We start from the raw sequence: 21,174 nt of genomic DNA on the forward strand, positions 1-21,174 counted from the left end.
ACAAAAGTTGTGTGCAAAGTGCAGTGATGTTCAAGCCTTTGAACAAAACTGTGGAAAACACAGTGCTTCGCTGCATGAACGATAACGCGGTGTCTTACTTTAGAACAGTTGTGCAGTGCAGAAAAAATAATCTTTCTGGATGAAAAATGGCTGCTGTGTACGAACCAGAGGCCAAGAAACAAAAAAAGAGAGAAAACCCCTGGAAGGAGAATTAGCCAGTGTTATTATGGAAGGGGTTTCTCCTTACAAACAGTAACCTCCTTCTCATCTTCCCTTCGTCCATTCCTTCACATCAGCAAGTCTCCCAAAGAAAAGACCATTAACACTACATGTACTGTACATGTAAAAATGAAATGTTCCGCGCTTTACTATACAGTTTTTTTACATCGGTCCACAACCAAATCGATTTACGAACAGAACTTTGGGAACGAATTTACGTAAGTGAACGGAGTTTCCACTGTATAAACGCACAGGAAATTAGTAGGGAATAAAACTGGATTGCGTGGTGTGATGCAGCCTAATAAACACGGTTCCTATTACCATCCCAACGTTATTTATTTTTCATCCCAAAGTGTTGTATTCCTCTAACACCACTGCAATTTACTGTAGCAATAACTACTGTTTTTTACTACTAAAAGGACACACTGTACTTGAAATACAAATCCCTCAAGAGCCTCTTTTTTTCTAAAAGTTAAAGGTTAAAATAGATAAGACAAAAATATATTTTTTAAAAAATTATGTTGTGAAAACCTATAAAACCCTTTTACATAAAGAATTTCTAGTGAAAATTTTTAGCGGAAATCTTAGAGATAAAACCTGAGCTCTGACTGATAGAGAGCTCTGATACTAAAGACTCCTTCCATAAATGCAAACTAGAATTAAAAAAAACTATGTCATATTAACAGTTATACATGCTTTAATTAACTCATTTAAGTCTCTTCTATTGTAGAAAGAGTAACATATTAGAACAAGCGGCTTTAACATCAACCTTGGGACTGGACCCATCGTTCTACGTGCCGTTATAGAAAGTTAATCGACACCTGCAGACCAATCAGGACAAATCATTCAACATCACAATCTTCGAACATCACAGTGTAAAAGAATAGTGAGAGTTACAAGGCTTGAGATTGGAAAGCAGCCCATAAGGCACACATGAAACCTTGATCTAATAATGCGATACTCAGCACAGCAAACGTTTAGGCCGTGAGTTAACCACAGGTCAGGTTTTATTGATTGAAGTCCAGCCATAACTTAACGCAGGACAGGCCATTACCAATGGAAATGATATCGAGCAGAGACGATTCGAGGCGGTCACTGACTGCAAACTGCTGACTCAGACGGATCTCTGGGAATCTCTGTCATGTACGGCAAATATTCGGGAAAGCATTATGGGTATTTGAGTTGAAAGAGAAAACGTTATTGGACTTGTTGTTATTCAAATATTATGCCGATCTAATATCTTCCACCGCTAAAATAACCTTTATGGTGGCACCTGATGAATTCTATTCAGGTATATCATGGGACGCATTAATGCAATCGATTCTTTCCCATAAGCATGTTCTTGCTTTTCTCGCTCTCTTTAAACCATCACCTCTCATTAGACCACATGAATATTGGATCTCTTTGACTGTTCATGCAAATAACTCCTTAAGAAAAAAAACTTCTATTCAGCACTAATATCGGTCCACTGCAGTTGCAGGAGAGGTGATAAGTCATTTACTATCTACTATAAGCGCAGAACTGGCCCAGGTGCCAGGCTGACATCTGAACAGCTGGTAACATTTCGTTCCTGCTTTTCCCCCTTCTCGCTTTCTCTCCCTTCCTCCAGCCCTTCCTCTCAAAACCCTCCCTCTTGCCCTTCCTCCCCTCTCTCTTGCTGTGTGTGCACGAGGCATCAGATGGTCTGACAGCCGAGCTCGGCCTGTGTCACTCGCTCTTGATGATATGAGGAGCATCGCGCCTGCCGTCCCCTGATTGAATCTGATGTCAGACATCCTTAATTGAGCCCCCAGAACAGAGAAAACAGGCTGTTCCACAGAGAAAATTAAACAGTAATCTGCATACAAAATCAGGCAGCCGAGCCAGGCCTGAGGAGAAGCCATGTTGCATGGCTTTTAGATTAGGCAGGTGTGAAATCTACGACCTAGAGGATTCTTAAAATGATCTGTAAAATCTTACAATGTGTGGACGTTACACAAGCTGTGCAAGCTATGCATCAGTCTTGACAGTGGATAGAAATGCAAACATCACCTTAGCATGATCATGGTCATTCAGTCAGACGTACTGTAGTAAGTGCTTTGGTGAACATCAGGCCCACAATCAAGCATAATTGCTAGTCAAAGCATGTCACGCTCAGGTTACGCATCATATTGGACCTTTGGCATCTAAAAGTGACACCATTACATACCGCAGCGGACAACAAACTATGGAGAGTCCTACCTTCTAAACAGCAGGTTCTCCACAGTCCAGAGTGCGTCATCACCTCTTCATTTTTCTTACTGGTCTCGTTTTCGTTGTTAGTCTTTATTTTGCACACTCCTCGTGAATAGAGCCAGTAGTCCGTGCCGACTGCGATGGTCATGAGACTGAAGGCGGCGAAGGCGCCCACCGTGGTCAGCAGCATCTGAACCCCGCGGTCAAAGAGACCCATGTTGCCGCATTCTATGAAAGGGGAACCCCCTTTCCTCTTGACGTATAGGAAATAAATATTTGTAAATTTACAGGACCACACCAAGGCAGAAATTGGGGCACCTTACCAAAGGTGGAAATCAGCTACCTAAGGGAAAAGGGAGTTGTGGAAAATGTGATGATTCTGACGATGGCCGAGATGATGGATTCAACCAAAAAGTAGGAAGACGAGGAAGTGGTGATGCTCTGGCCTGCGTGCCTACTTCACACACACTTTGGCGGCCAGCTTCAGAGGTGGAAGATGTCAAGCAAGATGTGTACAAAGCATAACACTGCTTTGGCGAGAAAACTGGTGCAACATCAACAACAACAAAAATAAATAAATAAATAAACAAATAAGTAACTGAGTCAGTGCTTAATGGAAGATCTGATGCATCCGAGCCGTTCAAATCTGGACACGTGTATCCCAGCTTACAGCATCCTGTGTTCAGGTGATGGCTGGAATTACAGTCTTGACTGTGGGAATGGGAATAACGGATTTGAGGTCTAAAGGAAACAGATGAGACCACTTCTAACCTCACGCCGGTGAGCGGTGGTGCGAGCCAAACGCTTAAGCTGTTTCAATCCTTATGAGTGATGGGTATCATTTGTCATAAAGGCAAGAGCAAGAAATTCATTCATTCTCTGTCTCTCTATTGACTCTAAACATCTAATCATCTAAACAAAAGGAAAGACAGAGAGAGAGGGAGAGAGGGATGAAGGAATGACAGGAAGACCACAAATTAATGCAAATAAAGGAATGGGTTTATACGAAATGCATAATAATAATAATAAATAAATAAATATATAAATATATAAATATCAGGGCTGGTGTTAGGTTTAAAAGCAAATATCAAGAAGCCATGATGATGAGCCCAGGAAAAAAAAAATGAACAAGTGAATCAGGTTGGGAAATGAAGAACCGGTGTTAATTCAGCTTTTTCCTAAAATTTTGGTCCCCAGTTTCCATAAGTGGCGTTTAATCCGTCGAGCATTCGCGTCTTGAGGATGAGAACAAGAAGGAGGAAGGAACACGGGGACGAATCCCGCGCCTCAGAGGCGAGCATCAGGCGCCCTGGAGCCGCCGGGCCGAGGAGCACGAGCCGCCGCTGCTGCTGCCGCCGCCGCCGCCACCACCAGCACAACCGCCGCCGCCGCCGCCGCGCGCCGCCGCTTCGCCCCGCGTCACCGAATCCGAATCCGTTAGAGCGTCGGACGCGCGCGACTCCCGCGCCATGTACGGAAATAATAACGGAATGAAAGAAGAGCGCCGAAATCGGTCATGCACTAATAATAATAATAATAATAATAATGATAACAATGATGTTTATTATAATTATTAAATAAATAAATAAATAGAAGCCACAACGAACACCGTGGAGGAAAAAAAAAAATCCAGCGGCTGCTTTTTTGCTTCTCGCCTCCTTTCGGTACACTGTGATACAAGTGGAAGAGAGGAGAGGAGAGGAGAGGGAGGGGTACAGAGAGAGAGAGAGAGAGAGAACGGACGCACAGTGCGCGCACACGAGCCTGGATCGCGCGCAGAGAGAGAGAGAGAGAGAGAGAGTATGGAACAGAGGATGGTGTCCAGTAACCAATCAGTCATTTCCAAAAAAAAAAAAAAAACCCTCTCTCTCTCTCTCTTTGTGCACCCCTCCTGTCTTTTTTAATTCTACAGTCATTGTGTTGCCAGAAGCCCCCCCCCCCTCTCCCTCCTCCCCATCCCTCCACCCTGCTGCTTGTGCGTCTGTAGGCCCCCATCCTGAATGTTCAGCGCTTCAGTGCGCTCTCATCGCTTTCAAGATTCATACATTTAGATACAGATATGCTGTTACCTAAATCTCCAAGTTTCTTTAGCGCCTTCACTCTGATTGGTTGATGGTTGTTATTCTCAAACAGCAGCTCGGACAGTAGTTCCGGCCGCAGGGCAGATCACAGGTTCAGATCAATACGCTTGTAGAAACCGTTTGCCCGGGGACTTGTAAGCGATGACGCTTGAAGCATGCCAGCCAATGGATAACCCTAAATCAATCAGATAACCCTAACCGTAAGGACACGTTGTCCGTTCAGAGGCCTGTAACGATACATTTGCAGAGATACGGCACATACAAGCCAAAGACACAGGCCTAGTCCACACCTAGACTATATTAGACAAAGGTATTTGGCCAAACCTGTTAGTTTTTGTTTCTTATCCACAATGAAGGGTAATCTTAATGCTTCAGTGTACAAAGATATTTGGACAATGCTACGTCAACAACTTTGTGTGCAAGGCCATAGTCTATTTCAACATGGCTGTCCCCAGTGTACAAAGCGAGGACTACAAAGACATGGTTTGATGAGTTCATTAAGGAAGAAGTTCACTGACCCGCACAAAAGCCCTGACCTCAACCCCGAATTCCCCAAAATAACACTCCAAAATCTTGTGGACAGCCCCTCAAGAAGAGAGGAAGATGTTAAAGCTGCAAAAGGGAGACCAACTCCACATTGAAATATACTGTATGTATTTAGATAGAATGTAATTGCAGGTTTGGACAAATACTTTTGTCCATATAGTGTATATAAGTATTTAAAATAAATTTTAAATCTACCAAACCAGCCCTAATCATAACGCCATGTTGGCCAATCAGATGCTTGGAAAAAACAAACAGATAAGGTGCACAATCCTACAAGCCAAAATAAGCCACTTTTCCTGTCCACCTCAACATGAAAGTAAATATTTTCACACGGGTGGGACAGTGGTGTAGTTGGTTAGCACTGTGGACTTGCATCTCCAGTGTTCAGGGTCTGATTCACGCTGTGTGTGTGTGTGGTGTTGAGTGTTTGAGTTTGAGCTCCCACAATCCAAAGACGTGCAGGTTAATTGTCATTTCCAAATGAGTAGTGTGTAGCCTGTAGTATGTGTGTTGTGTTTGTGTGTGTGTATGCATCCTGTCCAGTGTCCTAGGTCACCTGGCATAGGCTCCAGGCCCCTTTGTGACCCTGTACACAGGAAAATCAGTGTAGAAGATGAATGAATGCATGAATGGAAGGAAGGAGCTTTCCCAAAATGCAATTTTGTGAAATGAACCACAGTGTTTAAATTTTTCAAACCCACTTAAATAATTTGTTATACACATAACTATGACACGGAGGTAATAATATGTTCAGATGTTACAGTAGAAAATTTCATATTTTTAGATATTTGTCTGAAAATGAAAAAAAAAAACAATTTATGGTATAATTATCAATATGGTAAATCCTTCTGTCAGAAAATGTAATATTTCTAAACTGTAAGTTAGTTAAGTTAGTTCATGGAACTTAACTAACTTACAGTTCTTAACTGTAAGTTAGTTAAGTTAGCTCTAGGTATGACCTTCCTGGGAGAACAAAAACAAAACTGTAATTAAATGTTAACCAGAAATCAAACATTACATTTTCACTTCTTTATATGATTACTTTCAAATTGGCAGAGGATTCATTTCTATACACCAGTTTTTTTTTGTTTGTTTTTTTACATCTAGTGCATAGGGTGTTTGTCAATCAATATTAATTTAATTTCATGTAATTTACATCTTTTGGTTCACACTTCCTGGCTCAAAAAAAGATTGCACACTCAAATATTTCCTTCAACCTCCTTTAGCTTTGATTACGGTGCAGGGTGCCCTATCCATGTGTAAAAGTGATGTCGCACAGGATCTTTAATCGCTTTCACAATTTGAGTAAATGGAATATGCTGGAAATATATATTAGCAAAGAAAACATCCATAGATGTGATAACAAGGTCATTCAGTACATTCAGGTCATCAGCGGACTTTGTTTTATTGCCCTATAATTAGAAATTGCTTACCCTAAACCTGACCAAGCAACCCCAGATCATAACACTGCCTCCAAAGGCTTGTACACATCGCTTTATGCTCTTTCATTCCTACCCTGATGCACTCATCGCTCTGTCAATCTCAACTCATCAGCTTATTCATTGCTCCAAAGTCCAATCTTTGAAGTCTTGTTTTTCTGATTAGTCTCAGTAAGAAGTGGTTGTCTTATGGTCACACAGCTGTTTCTTCCTAATCACTAATAAAAGGTAAATTCTTAGAGTTCTCGTCATGTAAGTGTGGAAATGCTTTTACTTTTACTATTAAACATAGCTATGTTTTTACAATGCAAATTCACCATGCACTGTAGTGTTCTCCGTTTAAGACGTTTTTGTGACAATTTATCCACAAAGGTGACGTTTCAGCACTTTTCTTCCAGGCTTTAATAATGTGTTGGACATTACTTTACCTAGTCGCAACAATTTTAGGAATCTCCTTAGTTGTTTTCTTTGCTTGGTGCAGGCCAATAATTTGTCCCTTCTCAAATTTTTCCCAGGCAGTTTAGACTTGATTAGGCACTCTATGGTCAGCCTCTGCTCAAAGTATTGAGTAGTATTGTGAGTTGTTTTGTTTGGTGTTTTTGAGCTAAATTGAGCTCTACTAACAGGTCATTGACGGTGCCTCGTGAATGAACAAATTTGAATTTTGAAAGCGTTCTAGAATCATGTCTAAAAAAAAACTAATAAACTATTGACAAAAATCTTGTTTATCTATCTATCTATCTATCTATCTATCTATCTAAGTGCATTAATATGCATTGAAACATTAGTCATTGCTAAATAACTGAAATGTATGTATGTTGTATATTTGTTTATGCATTCAGAATTTTTTTTCCTAATTGTTTACTACTGTAAATCAAATATTCATGAATCCAAATATAAAAAATAAGACACTACATTTCAGAGAGAAATATTTGAGATGTTGACCTGGACCTTGAAATGCAAATCAAGCACACATGAAGCCTGAAAGGCAAACATATACAGTATTTTTATGATCGTAGTAAACATAAAGGTTAACAGTGAAGTAATCATTACTAATATAATACAAACATTGATAGCAGATGGGCATTAATTTAACATTTATCATAATAAACAGCTAAACGATACAATGAAATTATGAAATTATATGTAATGGGTTGAGTAAACATCCACTAAAGAAAAAAAAAACTTAAAAACTTTTATTCACATAGAGATAAAAGCAGATAAAACATTTCAGTAAAATAATTTTAAAGTGAATAAATCAGTAAATTCCTTCTGAAATAAAAATAAAATGATCTACAAATTATCTATTATATTAATTTAGTTGACAATTTAGGATCTTAAAAAAGCAAACAAACATGCATGACATTTCTTCTTGTCTTCTTCTCTGCCTTGTCCTGGTTCTCCACCTTCTGAGGAGAATATCAGTAATATCAGTATCATATATATATATATATATATATAGCATTATTGTACTTTGCCACAATTTCAACAATTGCTAATATATCGTAGATGATACTGAAATCCAAATAACTTACCAATTTTAATTGTAGCAAATGAAGTTCATATTTTCCATGCAGTTTCTGTTCTCCAAGATGCCAGTGCCAGGTATTACAGCCCCACAACGAAAAGACGGGGCAGGGCAATCAGTCAGATTGGCGTTGCTCATCAAAGGCTCCAAGTTCGTCCAGAACCATGAGCCGTGCAAAAAGCGCAGACCTGTCCAGACACCGATTGTCTGCCCGTTCAAGGTCGTGTTTATGGCCAAAAAATCTGTATCTGTGGACAAACTCATGAGGTCAGTGTATTTTTTTCGGCAATACCTTAGCGCCTCGTCCCAGGTCTTCAACTTAGACACCAGGATGATCTGTGGCTCCCATACATAGCAGGAGTATGGCAGAAGTTCGGAGCAGTTCGAAGTTATCCAGTCACCTGTCGAAAGGAGTTTTACACAATTCTGATCATTACTGATTTCTGGCTGATTACGTCCCCAATATGTGAAACCTACTGGCCTTCCATCCGACCACTGAGTAAACTCAAGTGCTTCTGGAGACTTGCTAAGACCAATCCAGCTTTGTCCATGAATGTACTGACTCATGATACTCATGAATTCAGAAAAATCATACATTGACTCAATGCTGACTATATCTGAAAATTCAGACCTGCAGTACTTCTGAGCATCATCCCAGGAATCTTTATACCTGCCTAAAATGTAGTAATATCTGTTGAACAGACATGTTGCTGTTCCTAGCAAAAAAAACAGCAGGAGGGCAGAGTAAGCACCCTTCATGTCTTGCACTGGTGATGGTGATCGCTGGTTTGATGAAACCTCTGGGCATGATATCATTTATGAAAGCAGGTAGACAAATCCATGCAAATTCGTGCTGCAAAGCTTCGTCTGATCGCCAGAGGAAACGAACCATGCAAACTTTATGCAAGCGCCAAATGCACATTGTGGAGATTTGTTTTTTGAAGAACGCATCTTCGCAGGCTTTCTTGTTTTTTTTTTAAATAAAATGTTTTTTTAATAAACCATAAATAGTCTCAAGAAACAAAAATAACAGCATGGTCATACATGATAGAGGATAAAATGTATATGAAACCAAATCCCAGGCGTTAAATGTACTGTGGTAGAACAGTGAGATTTATACTGTTGTAGTGGTGTCGCGGTGAGGATAAACAAATTTCCCCATTTGCACACCATGCACTCATGATGCACATGATGTACCTACATAAGTAGGGAAAATGGCAGGTGTTCATGGTAAAGGAAATTAACTTTAACTCTTACCTTACAGTGAAAGAAAAGTTAGATAGAAAAGACAATATTGGTCATTTTTTAAAACAAAATTGCATGTAAATTGCAGCAAATATACATATGGTTGGATTTTATAATGAAATAAAATATCAAAATGGGAAGTGCATTTCCTTTACCTCTTGGAAGTTGTTTGTGTAAGCCTTTCTCTTTAAACCATCTTCACCACATATTTTTATTCTAACAGCAAAAAAAAACTCACTACTTTGCTTCTTTAAGTATTCAAATGTACACATTTTTAATTTGGCATAATGTGATTTATCTGAGTGTATAGTTTTTAAAACGTTAAAATACATTGTAAAAATACACTGCATGGGCTGCATCAAGCAAAGAAAACAACTAAGAAAATTTGAAATTACAGGATCTGAGGTAAGAACTCTTCAACACATTATGAAAACCTGAAAGGATAGTCCTGAACCGTCAACTTTGTGGATGAAATGTGGTAAAAAAACATGAATAGAGATCACTTAGAAGAGATGAATAGAGATCACTTCACAATTTGGTAAAGTTGCATGGTAAATAATCGTCAGGAAAAAAAAAATATTTATGTTTAATAGTAAAAGTAAGAATGTTTCCACATGTGCACAGTGTGATGAGAACTCACAGGATTATGGATAAACAGCTGTCTGGCCATGAGAAAGCCACTTGTTAAGGAGAAAAATCAGAAAAAAGGCTTTGCTAGGGAGTATAAAGATTGGACTTCGGAGCAATTGTAAAAGGTCATGTTGTCTATTCAAGAGTGGTGTGTATGTTGGAGTAAGAAGGGAAGGGCACGGAGCAATGCATCCATCTTGTCCATGGTACAGGCAGTGTAATGATCTGGGGTTGCTTCAGTGGTTAAGTCTAGGCTCAGTAACGTTATTTGGCAATAAAATAAAGTCAGCTGCCGACCTTAATGTACTGAATGACCATTGTATCACACTGATGAAGTTTTTCCTTTCTGATTGCTCATACATGTTCCAAATTCTGACTTAAATTGTAAAAGAATGCTTCTGGGAGCATGACTAATCATTTTCACATCACATTGGACACCACACTGTGTGCTGTAAAAATGATTTAAATTCAATCTTAGCATGTATAACTTTTTCTTTGGCCAGGCAGTTTACCTGTAATAATATAGTTACTTTTAAAGATTCTTATGATTAAAAAGTTAATAAAATACCCTGGTGTAACCCAGAGGTTATAAAAAAGGTGTAAATGGTTGAAGCCACACAAATTAAGGGGTCGGGGAAAAGAGCGTTAATGAAGATGGGGAAAGTCTAGAGAGAAGAAAGAAGAAGTCAGGCAAGAGGAGTGAGAGAGTTTCGGATGAATAAGGCTTAGACAGCCAGATTAGCTTTTAGCTCAGTAATGCCCTCCGTCTGTGAAGTGGAGTCAGAGAACACACTTAACATTCAGGTCTGCACAACAAACACTCTCAACCAGTCAGCGATACACGGCATAGATACACTGCCTCCTGGTGCAGAAAGGAAGGCAAAAAAAAAAAAAGAGACGGAGGATGTGGCAGTGACAAAGAGAAGGGGAAAGCACAAGAAAAGGTTAGATAAAGAAGTGGTATGAATTTAGTACCATGCATCGCCGCTGTATGTTATGATGTTATAACGCAGAGCACCAAGGGAACTCTTATCAGTCCTACAAGCTCCATCCATCCCTGAAGTGCAAAATTTAATAACATATACAATAATACAAAAACACGCAGCTCGGGTGCGCCACAAACCAATTTCATTCATCTGAATTGCTTTTTTTGTTGGACACATCACATGCCTTAAGACTTTGAGAGCTTAATGGGAGCATGTGCAGATGTTATTTACTTCATGCAAATCAATAAAGGACGGGAGGTGGGATGAGGTTCACACCTCTGTGTGGATCCCAAGGACACATCTCGAATTACACCAGCCTGGTGCAGTCCAATCATTTTTGGTTCAAAATATCCCTTGAAGGTTGATTTTCCAATCAGAAGGCAGGAAGGATTCTTGGGTAGAATTTCCACCATATTATTGGGAACGCATCCTCTTTCTGAGGTGTCATTTCAGTCTGAGAAATTCCATGGACCAAACTAATCACCGACCTGATCTTCTCTCATCATCTGTACCTATTTCTCACTCTTTCATGCCTTAAGTTAGTTTGTTTTTTAATGCCTGAATTATAATTCATAGGTCACTGTGTGTCTTAACAAACAAACAAACAGAAATGGTCACTTAAGCCGAGAACTTCATGAAATGACATGAGCTACTGTAGCTAATTATTCTCCTTGTGTTTGTATTAAATTTAACAGCTGAATTTATAAATTAAACCTTAAATGGCATGTTAGCTAACTTTAAATGCTAGCTAACTGTTATGAATAACTTGCTAGTCACTGACTAGCTAGCTAGTCTTAGTTTCTTACTGCAATATAGTGTGTTTGTAGTATGGTTGTGCTCATGTTAGCAGAAAAATAAGAGCTAGTTGTTAGGTTAGCTTGCTAAAATGCTTAGCTTGTGAATCAACAACACTTTATTGAATGATTCCATGTGTAAAATGTGTTTTTTTAAGGAAAAAAATCTCAAACATTTCTGACAAAATTGATCCTAGAAATTGAATCAGCACAGAGAAACAAACTAAAACCTTATTTAAAAAAATACTATGTTAAGTACTTGTGTTTTTATTTATTATTGTAATAAAATTGATATACTAAACTATAGTAAACACACATACTATAATGGGAGATTGAAAAATACAAAAACTAAATACTACAGTCCTTTACATCATAAATTATAGTAATTTTTAGAATAGTTAGTAGCGCTAGCTAGCTAGTTAGTGGCTTGCAGGTTAGCCATAAAAATAAACACTCCATGCTTTCTATTACCCAACTGAAATGCTTTTTCACTTTCTTTTTGCCACAACATTGACATCACTGCCAGGTGAATTGCACGACATCGATTATCAATTATGTGTCAGTAAACTGGTGACGAGATCATGGACACCCAAGGCTCATCTATGTCCGTAGGGAGCAAAGGCTAGCCTGATACCACAGAAAAGCCAAGGAAATGTAGCAAAAATTGCTTAGAAATGTCAACGCTGGCAATAAAAGGTAGAAAGGTATCAGAACACTCAGTGCATCACAGCCTGGTGTATATGGGGCTTAGCAGGCAAGGTTGTTGAGCCTACCTTCACCAGATCTCAATTAAACTTTTTATAGTTTAGAATTTTTTATCCTTTTTTTTATCATTACGGATTCAGAGATTTCTAAATATTTATGAAATGGAATCTTTATATTGAAATATTATCTGTCATACAGTTTTACATAGAAACTCTTATGGAAATGGAAAACTTTAGGAAAGTTTAAACTTTTGATGAAACTTTCTTGCCTGTATCTCTTACATTTCTAATATATTTTATCCTAAATATCAAATTATAACATAGAAAACATTAAATGGTACAGCATGCAGAATAACTAAAGCTAGAGTTTGAGTTTTAAGCAAAACTTCATTTATTATGGATCAACAATGCTGGGGTACACCGTGGATAAGGTGTCAACATACACACAATGGGCAATTTGGAAATGTGGATCAACCTGTGGGAGGATGTTAAATGTTAAGTGATTAACAGTGCACCACAGAATAACATTGCAATTGCATGGTAGTGGGTCTGGCCTTAAATATTAAAAAGACAGATAGAAATTTGAAAACTGTCAGCAAGCAGTTCCTCCCTCTCAGCTACATCATTCAGGGTTGGAAATTAGAAAGTAAAAGCCTTCCACTCCAGACATTCATGCTCACCCAGGTGCCCTGTGACCAATTCTAGCAACCTTCCTAAAAAAATGAAAGTACCTCCTGTTCACATCTGGTATTGCATTTGATTAGAACTCATGTTCCCTTTTTATTCTGAATAATGCATTCGTATTCCGTGTGTATGTGCCAGCATGGCAGATCCCTAATCAAAGGGGTTGGCAGAGGCAAAGGGTCGTGACTGACTGCCATGTTTGTCCACAATCCTGTCCAGCGCTCCAATCACACACATCCCAAACATCATTAGACAGCTTACAGCTGCTCTGGGACACCGGCAGCAAACTCACCACTGGCAAACACCCCTCTGTCTCATTCTGTGCCTAAAGTAGTTGAACATGGTGAAATGCTGAACATGATTTCACGGGCATTTCGATGCATTTGAACAACCTGCTCCTTTGGAATCGGTGCTGTGGTTACAGGAAGAAGCTAAGTGTGATGTTGTTATTCTTACTCTGATGCATTGGGCATGTTGTTTTTATCACAGAATATATTTGCCTTGCCACTTGCTGAAGCAGGTAACGTTATCACCTCACGGCTGCAGGGTCTGCATTTCATTCCAGCGCTCAGGTACTTTCATTTTGTAGAGTTTTGCCTGTTTTTCTCATGTGCATATGAATGTCTACCAGGTTCTTCAGTTTTTAGTACAAGCCTGTGTGGCATCTTGTGACACCAGGATAGGATCAGGATGCAAAAAACCTTGACATAAAAGTGTCTGACTAAATTATTGAATACAATGTATGTCTTAAAGATGAGGCATGCTGGTTTCTTATTGAAGTGTATGATCCGCCATTTTTAGTACTGGAAAATGCCTACTTTACATTTAGGCATTTGGCAGACGCTCTTATCCAGAGCGACTTACATTTTTAAGACTTAACATTTTTTTTACTTTGGAGCATGAAGTTGAATAGCTCAGTTCACATGATTTACAAATACATAAATGCAAAACTGCCATTATTGCACCAGTTTAGAGATGACTGAGCCATTTTACAGTGCAGTGATTTCCAATGCTAAACTTAAATCAAAGAGAATGCAAAACAACCAAATATTTCAAACAAAATATTCTATGGTTTGTCCCTTCCTAAAGAGTAGACCTTTCCGGTCTATTTAGAGCAAGCTATAACATGCCTTTTACCCCTATTGTTTGCTCTCTCTTTCTTGTCACTCTCCTCTTGCCCTAAATCGTTCCGTATAAGTCCAGGCTGCCGAGCATGAATGAGGCACCTGCTGCTGACTGGCCTAGTTTAGCAGGCATTTCTGCGCCATAGCCACCAGCAAAGTCAACCAGAAAGAAGGAGAAGACAGAGGGAGGTTAAAGAAATTAAGGGAAAAGATGATGAAAGACAGCAAGAAAGCAATAAAGGAAACAGAACTGCAAAAGAAAGAAAGAACGCAGAAACATCAACCACAAGGTGTAAAATAAATGTTTGCGAACTCAAAGCTCAAAGACTTTTACTTAAGTTGTGTTGGAAGGAGTTTGCTTCCATAGCACTCACTCTGAGATGTTGGACCCAAACAAAGAAACAAAAAAAACCCTCTTAATACGCCAAAATTATTATTACTGTTTTAAACTAAGCCATTGCTTTATATCGTTAAGTGAGATCGAAGTCCCACTCTCCAACTTTTTACTACAGCAAATACTCTGTTGCACAATAGTTTGATTTTAGGTTTCATATTTAAAGCTCATACAGTACTTGGCTGTGCTGAAATCTTAATCTGATCGGTCAGAAGATGTGTATTGTAGAAGTTTTCTATAAAATCACCTCGGACAGTAGTGCCGTTATTGGAAAAATCAGTAACTTCCTTACTTATTAAACTGCCAAAGAATACTACAGTGTCCTTCTCATTGAATTACAATATGGTTCTATCACTTCTTACTTTATAAGTCTTCCATATCCTTTCTTTCTTCTGCCTATCTTTCTCGCTTTAGTTCCAAGGACAGTTTAAAAATAAAGCATGTCGAGCCCTGTTGGGAGAGCAGATATTGGATGCATGCAGGAGTGACACACTTCTCAAAGAGAAGTGAGGACCGGAGGATAAGAAACGATGAGAGAAAAATGAGGAAAAAAGAAAAGTGGGGGAGAATGTGCTTAACAAAGTTAAGCTAAAGCGATAGTTCTGACAAAAAATAAAAATCTTGCACCCAATCAAATTCAGCTGCACAGTCAAGACTTTTGTGTCTTTTAAATCTTTTATTTAGTGCACGAGCTCTGAAAGTAATACTGTCAGTTAATATAAAATACAAACTATACAGTTTAATTCACTATGCAAAGGTATACCTCAAGGCCTTATCTGTTGTCCATTTTTGTTTTTGTAGTTTTTAATCTCTCAGCATCAACTACATTGTTTGATTATAGGAAACAAGAATGTTCTTGCATGGAAAGCTCTCATTCCAATCATTTAACCTTTTTATTTAGCTTTATTTCTTTATATCAAATCCAACATAAAAAAAATAAAATGAAGACCATAATTTAATCATGGTTGAACATTTGCATTGTGCCTTTAGACTGACTTCCTTGAGCCTGAAACCACATAAACAAGTCTATTTAAGGTCATCAATCATGCCACCACCGCATGTCGCGATTGTTTTATCTCTTAGGCATTTACATGATGCAAAAATTTAGTCTGCAAGCCTATTTTACGTTTAGCAACATTGTCTTGGCTGAATGATTCTGTTTTAGGGTAAAGGGGTTATTTGTGAAATGATTTAGCATGTTAATTTCACCATTAATACAATCTAGGACCTCATCGTTTAGCCGTACTTAAACTCTGCCAAGATAATAATAGTTAAGACATAAGTTCATATTGGTAATCTGTCATGGATGGATTAATGATTAGTCATTGCTAGGGATGCAAGCAGCAGGTAACATTTGTTATATTACACATTAACGTATGATGTTTACAGTTAATTAATGTTGCCTGGGTAAAGTAAATACAAGGAAATAATCAAATTCATAATATATTATGTAATAAGCTAGAACTTCCAAGCTAAATATCAAAAAACTGAAGAAAAAAATTAGTTCAGCTAATATTTTAATAAAATCACAGTGGCGGCGAAGTGATTATCACTGTGGGTCGCACCGCCACGGTCGATTCTTATCTCAGGTTTGTGTGCATGGAGTTTGCATGTTCTCCTCGTGCATGGTGGGTTTCCTTCAGGTACTCCGGTTTCCTCCCACAGTCCCAAATTGTGAATGTGTGATGAAGTGGCACCCCATCCATGGTGTACATAAACTCCAGGCTTCCAGGGTCCCTGTACAGGAATATAAGTATAGAGAATGAATAAACAAATGAATAAATAAAATTGTGAAATGTGAACAAAAAAACACATCAGACAAAGCAAAAATACAAAGGTTAAACTAACTAATGTTTTTCTGAACAATGTCTTTCTGTGTTTTTAAATTCACCAATGTGTTTCTGGATTTACTCTTTTGTTTCATTGTTTTCTTATTGCATATGACGTTAATATGTTTTATATTTGCTCATTTGCCCATTTTTCGTCTTTTCCATAAAAAAAAACTTTAGCATAGCAATTACTGGCAAGATGTGTAAGTAATCTTGCTCTGAAAGGTTGCATCATTGTGCTAGGCTGCAGTCTAAAACAGCGAATGTGACTTTAGTATATTGATTGAGAGCTTGAATTTTGAAAACAATATCCCTGGCTTGCCTGCCTTGCCTTCTCTTCTCCAAAAACAGAATGATGTCATCAAAAATACTGTGAGAACGGCAGCAAGAGAAAGATATTGTTCATCAGTTGAATGTTCCACCTGCTCACATGAAGGACCCGATCATTAGCCGATGAGTTAAGTCAGTTGTTTGTAAGCAAACATTACACGCCAGGGGTTTTGTTAGTTACGACTTCTGGTTTCTGTTCCATCTGTCTCTGCTTGGCATTCCAGTTTAAAACCACATCCATCTTTAATGGATTTCTGTGATTTACTGGACACATTAATTGTACACTAAGAAATTTTTCACAGGGCTAAGATATAAATTCATAATTCTTTGAAATTTCTTGTGAATGAAGGTGTAAAACTCATTGACTTTTACAGAAAACATCAAGCATAGTAAAAGTGAAGAGGCTCTTAGCCTAAGAAAATATTTAAATAGTGCAGTTGTTTTAAAGAAGTCTATACTTCTTTAAAACACAGGGCAGTGGCAGGGCAGTTGTCAGAAGGACGGGGGTTCGAGCCTTAGCATCGCCAAGCTGCCACTGTTAAGCCCTTGAGCAAGGCCCTTAACCCTATCTGCTCCAGGAGCGCTGCAAGCTGGCTGACCCTGCGCTTTGACCCCAGTTTCCTAATTGGGATATGCGAAAAATACAAGCATTTCACTGCATATCGTACTGTGTATGTGACAAATAAAATTTGAATTTACTTCCATGACCGGCCTGATTTTTAAAAATGGACGAATAACTTGTCAGCAACTTGTGAAAGTAGACACATCTGTAGGTAGGAACTGTACACACAATCATTCACCAACAACACTTGTGCATTACAGGAACTTGGCTGGGAGTTTTTGCCTATATATAGTCCTGATCCCAATCCAAGCAATTTTCACATGTTTGTGGCATTAAAGGAGTCCCTGGGTGGCCTGCGTTTTAGACGTGAAGCAGGCAGTCTGATCATGGCTACCGCTGAACCTTTCTCCCTTGATGGTATCCAAGCACTATTGAAACAATGAGATACGTACAAAAGTGTAGCAGTTAATCCCATAACTGTGCTCTGTTATTCTGCACAGTCCTGACTTCTTGTACAATTAAATGGTCTATTTCACAAAATTTCATTAGTTGTCCACTTTGTTTCCCCCTTTAATTTCACTAATGCACCTTTCATGGCACCTTCTCATTGTTTGTAAAGTACCTGTACAATACTCTTTTTTTTTTTTCTCACTGTCTGTACATATCATGGGTTTTCAAACCAGGCTATCCTGCTCTTGCTATAACAATGACTCAATTAATTATCTTGTTAACAATTGTTTGAAAGATGTTAACAGAAATACCTTCGACAAGTACTTACTACATGATATGGACTATCACGAGTATCCTGCACCAGTTGCCTGGTTTGGAAATTGCACTGTCTGGGATTGCTAGAAGGCTGCAGAGGCTATCGAAGACGGCTGGGAATATCATTGGGGTCTCGTTTCCCTCCATTACAGATATTTACACCACACTGTACGTCCATAAATGATAAACCTCAACAGTGTGGAGACCAGACACACCCTTCACATAAACATTTCACCCTCCTGTTGTCTGGTTATAGATAATGAAGCATTCAGGCCCACACAGTCAGATTGTGTAACATTCTCTTTCCCAATGCCATTAGACTTCTCGAAATACAGGGACTGGACTGACACCAATGCAAACACAAACATAAATAGTCAAATAAACACCATTTAGTGCCTTTGCAATTTTTGCATGTTTCTTTCCTAAATTGCTGGTTAAGCACTGTAAACAAAATACTGTATTGACCACCAGCTGCTAACCAGAATGTCACGTTCACAATAACAGCATTGACTTTTATATTGTCTGTTTGTTGGTGTAGTGGTTGGCACTATGGCCTTGTACCTCAACTTCTTGGTGTAGTGGTTGCCACTGTGGCCTTGTACCTCGACTTCTTGGTGTAGTGTTTGCCACTGTGGCCTTGTACCTCGACTTCTTGGTGTAGTCGTCGGCACTGTGGCCTTGTACCTCGACTTGTTGGTGTAGTGGTTGGCACTGTGGCCTTGTACCGTGACTTCTTGGTGTAGTGGTTGCCACTGTGGCCTTGTACCTCGACTTCTTGGTGTAGTGGTTGGCACTGTGGCCTTGTACCTCGACTTCGTGGTGTAGTGGTTGGCACTGTGGCCTTGTACCACGACTTGTTGGTGTAGTGGTCGGCTCTGTGGCCTTGTACCACGACTTGGTGTAATGGTTGGCACTGTGGCCTTGTACCTCGACTTGTTGGTGTAGTGGTCGGCACTGTGGCCTTGTACCTCGACTTGTTGGTGTAGTGGTCGGCACTGTGGCCTTGTACCTCGACTTCTTGGTGTAGTGGTCGGCACTGTGGCCTTGTACCTCGACTTGTTGGTGTAGTGGTCGGCACTGTGGCCTTGTACCTCGACTTCTTGGTGTAGTGGTTGGCACTGTGGCCTTGTACCTCGACTTCTTGGTGTAGTGGTTGGCACTGTGGCCTTGTACCTCGACTTCTTGGTGTAGTGGTTGGCACTGTGGCCTTGTACCTCGACTTCTTGGTGTAGTGGTTGGCACTGTGGCCTTGTTTCTCGAGGGTTTAATTCCTGCCTCTGTGTGTGTAGGGTGTGTTTCCTCTGGGTCCTCCGGTTTCCCCACACAATTCAAAAACTTGCAGATTAGTTTAATTGGTGTTTCCGTAGTGTACTCGAACTGGGTACCGGTCTCCACTGCACTGTCGTTTACTGTGCCTGTCGACCTATTTCAGGAATTATTGACCGTCTTGACCTGTTTGAACATGTGCACTTTATGTAGTTCTAAAGTAGGTCCGTAGTGTTTTATTCAGCACCTGCGTCCTCGGGGAACGTTGTTTTATTTCACTGTGTACTGTACCAGCTATAAATGGTTTAAATGACAGTAAAACCTTGAATTGCCTTTTTTTACTCAAAATATAGTGCAAAGCAAGTATAAGAAATTATCCAGGTTTGCCTTTTTTTATGTATGTAAATCATATGCTTAAATGCGGATCGCTGTACCAGTCAACTCTCCAGGGTGATGGGGAAATTTAACAAGGCTTATATGTTGCTGTATATTAGATTTAAACACTAATACATTTAATGCTGAAACATTGGAATTCAATAACAGTCAAGAAGTGCATTTAATACTGTAGCATTTAATATTTATAGTAAAATTGAATACATGATGCCAATGATTTGTTAGTTGGCTGAAGTTAACTTGTTGCAATTCTGTGTTGTATTTCTCCAGTGGGCCTTTTTACATTTTTTTTTACATATTTATAGAAAAAAAAATCTAAAGGCTACATATTTTAATGGTTTTGGTGGCTTTTTTTAATGACCCTTTACATTGAAACTACTTCCAGACTACTGGCTTGTGTTTTTGCACCTCAGAGGCTTGCCGTTGCTGACCCTCATGTCCTTCGTGTCTCTCTCGGTCTCCTGTCTCTGTCTCTCCGTCCCTCCCTCCATGTTCTGCACACAGGCGATGGAAACAGAAGGAGAATCAATATGTTTTCAATTTGCAGCAGCGACTTGCTCTCCCGAATTCTAATAAGTGTGTGTGTGTGTGTGTGTGTGTATATATATATATATATATATATATATAAATATGATCCAGGCCCACATGACCCTGCACACAGAATAAAGGGGTGTAGAAGATGAATGAATGAATGAATCAATGACTATATACACACACAGACTGGCCCAAAACATAGCATACTTAAAAAAATATATGCCTTTGTTTTGCTGGTTACATGTTAGCATCAATGATGGCTTGATGTGATTATTACACGAGGTTGCACGGTTGCTTAATGGTATGCACTGTCGCTTTGCACCTCCAGGGTCTGGGTTCGAATCCAAGTCAGGTTCAATTCCCGCCTGCATGGAGTTTGCATGTTCTCCCTATGCTTGGTGGGTTTTCTCCGGGTACTTTGGTTTCCTCCCACAAAGACAGGCAGATTAAGCTAATTGGCGTTCTCCAAATTGCCCTTAGCGTGTAAATTGTAGCGTGAGTGTACGTGTGTGATTGGTGCCCCATCCAAGGTGTACCCCGTCTCGTGCCCTAAGTCTCCTGGGATAGGCTCCAGGCCATGTGAGCCTCTATACAGGATGAAGAGGTATATGAAACGAGTGAGTGAGTGATTATCCTACACATTGCTGCCATAATTCAATTTGAGTTTTTTTTTTTTTAAGCATAAATAACAACTGTTGAAGTGTGTATATATGGTTTTTGGTTCCAATAGTACCTGTTTAAGGAAAGTCTAAACACATTTTCGGATCTATTTTTTTACATTATAGAAGAATATTAATATAACACACAACATTAGGTAATTAAGTAACAACAGCAACAACAAAAGAACAGTATTGAGTCAAGTGCATTTGCAAAACCCATCAAGCACCATGATGAAACTGTCTCTCAT

General features: G+C 39.2%; 1 protein-coding gene across 1 annotated transcript in view; it reads right to left on the minus strand.

The window, feature by feature from the left end:
* Window positions 1–3,941, minus strand: part of LOC128526656 (voltage-dependent calcium channel gamma-2 subunit) — a 64,484-nt gene extending 60,543 nt beyond the window's left edge. The window contains exon 1 of the mRNA XM_053498741.1: window positions 2,440–3,941. Coding sequence (XP_053354716.1) covers window positions 2,440–2,650 — 211 coding nt within the window. The 5' untranslated portion in view covers window positions 2,651–3,941. The remainder of the gene's footprint in view (window positions 1–2,439) is intronic.
* Between the last annotated feature and the right edge of the window lie 17,233 nt (window positions 3,942–21,174).

This window comes from Clarias gariepinus, chromosome 6, assembly GCF_024256425.1.
Source record: "Clarias gariepinus isolate MV-2021 ecotype Netherlands chromosome 6, CGAR_prim_01v2, whole genome shotgun sequence".
Taxonomy (NCBI): domain Eukaryota; kingdom Metazoa; phylum Chordata; class Actinopteri; order Siluriformes; family Clariidae; genus Clarias; species Clarias gariepinus.